Raw genomic sequence first — 677 nt, forward strand, 5'->3', positions numbered from 1 at the left:
TTCTTGTCGCCCTTCTTCTGGGTCTTGGTGACCGCCTTTTTGGAGCCCTTCTTGGGGGCAGGCGCAGACTTGGCCGGCTCAGGCATACTGAACACCAAACAAGCACTCACAAACAACACCCAGCTAGAACACTCGCGGGGAGCGATGTGAAGCAGCAGACCGCGGGAGCCGCTTTTATAGCGGCGCTATGCAAAGCAGCAGCTCCGCAGCGTCGCGTTGCCATTGGCTGTAAGTGCTGCCTTGTGACGTCACCATTGCACGCGCTCCACCATTGGCTGCCCTTCGATTCGCTCGCCCATTGGTTGCACGCATTGCGCCTCCCGCTCAGCCTATCAGACGGCGCGCCTCCGCTCCGCCCGAACTGAATATAAGCGGCGGGCGCGGCCGGCGAGCACTTTGCTGCGAGCTGTTGATTCCTTCGTCGGAGCGACTGATCGACGATGTCGGGCCGCGGGAAGCAGGGCGGGAAGGCGCGCGCCAAGGCCAAGTCGCGCTCGTCGCGGGCCGGGCTGCAGTTCCCCGTGGGCCGCGTGCACCGGCTGCTGCGCAAGGGCAACTACGCGGAGCGGGTGGGCGCCGGCGCCCCGGTGTACCTGGCGGCCGTGCTGGAGTACCTGACGGCCGAGATCCTGGAGCTGGCGGGCAACGCGGCCCGCGACAACAAGAAGACGCGCATC

General features: G+C 65.6%; 1 protein-coding gene across 1 annotated transcript; it reads left to right on the top strand.

Annotated features, from left to right (window-relative positions):
- Positions 1–22: 22 nt before the first annotated feature.
- On the top strand, positions 23–674 carry LOC104916647 (histone H2A-like; the record flags this gene model as incomplete). The annotated part of the gene is made up of 1 exon (XM_010727667.3): positions 23–674. A coding segment is annotated over exon 1 (234 nt), but the record flags the coding sequence as incomplete, so codon positions are not given.
- Between the last annotated feature and the right edge of the window lie 3 nt (positions 675–677).

This window comes from Meleagris gallopavo, unplaced genomic scaffold (assembly GCF_000146605.3).
Source record: "Meleagris gallopavo isolate NT-WF06-2002-E0010 breed Aviagen turkey brand Nicholas breeding stock unplaced genomic scaffold, Turkey_5.1 ChrUn_random_7180001926451, whole genome shotgun sequence".
Taxonomy (NCBI): domain Eukaryota; kingdom Metazoa; phylum Chordata; class Aves; order Galliformes; family Phasianidae; genus Meleagris; species Meleagris gallopavo.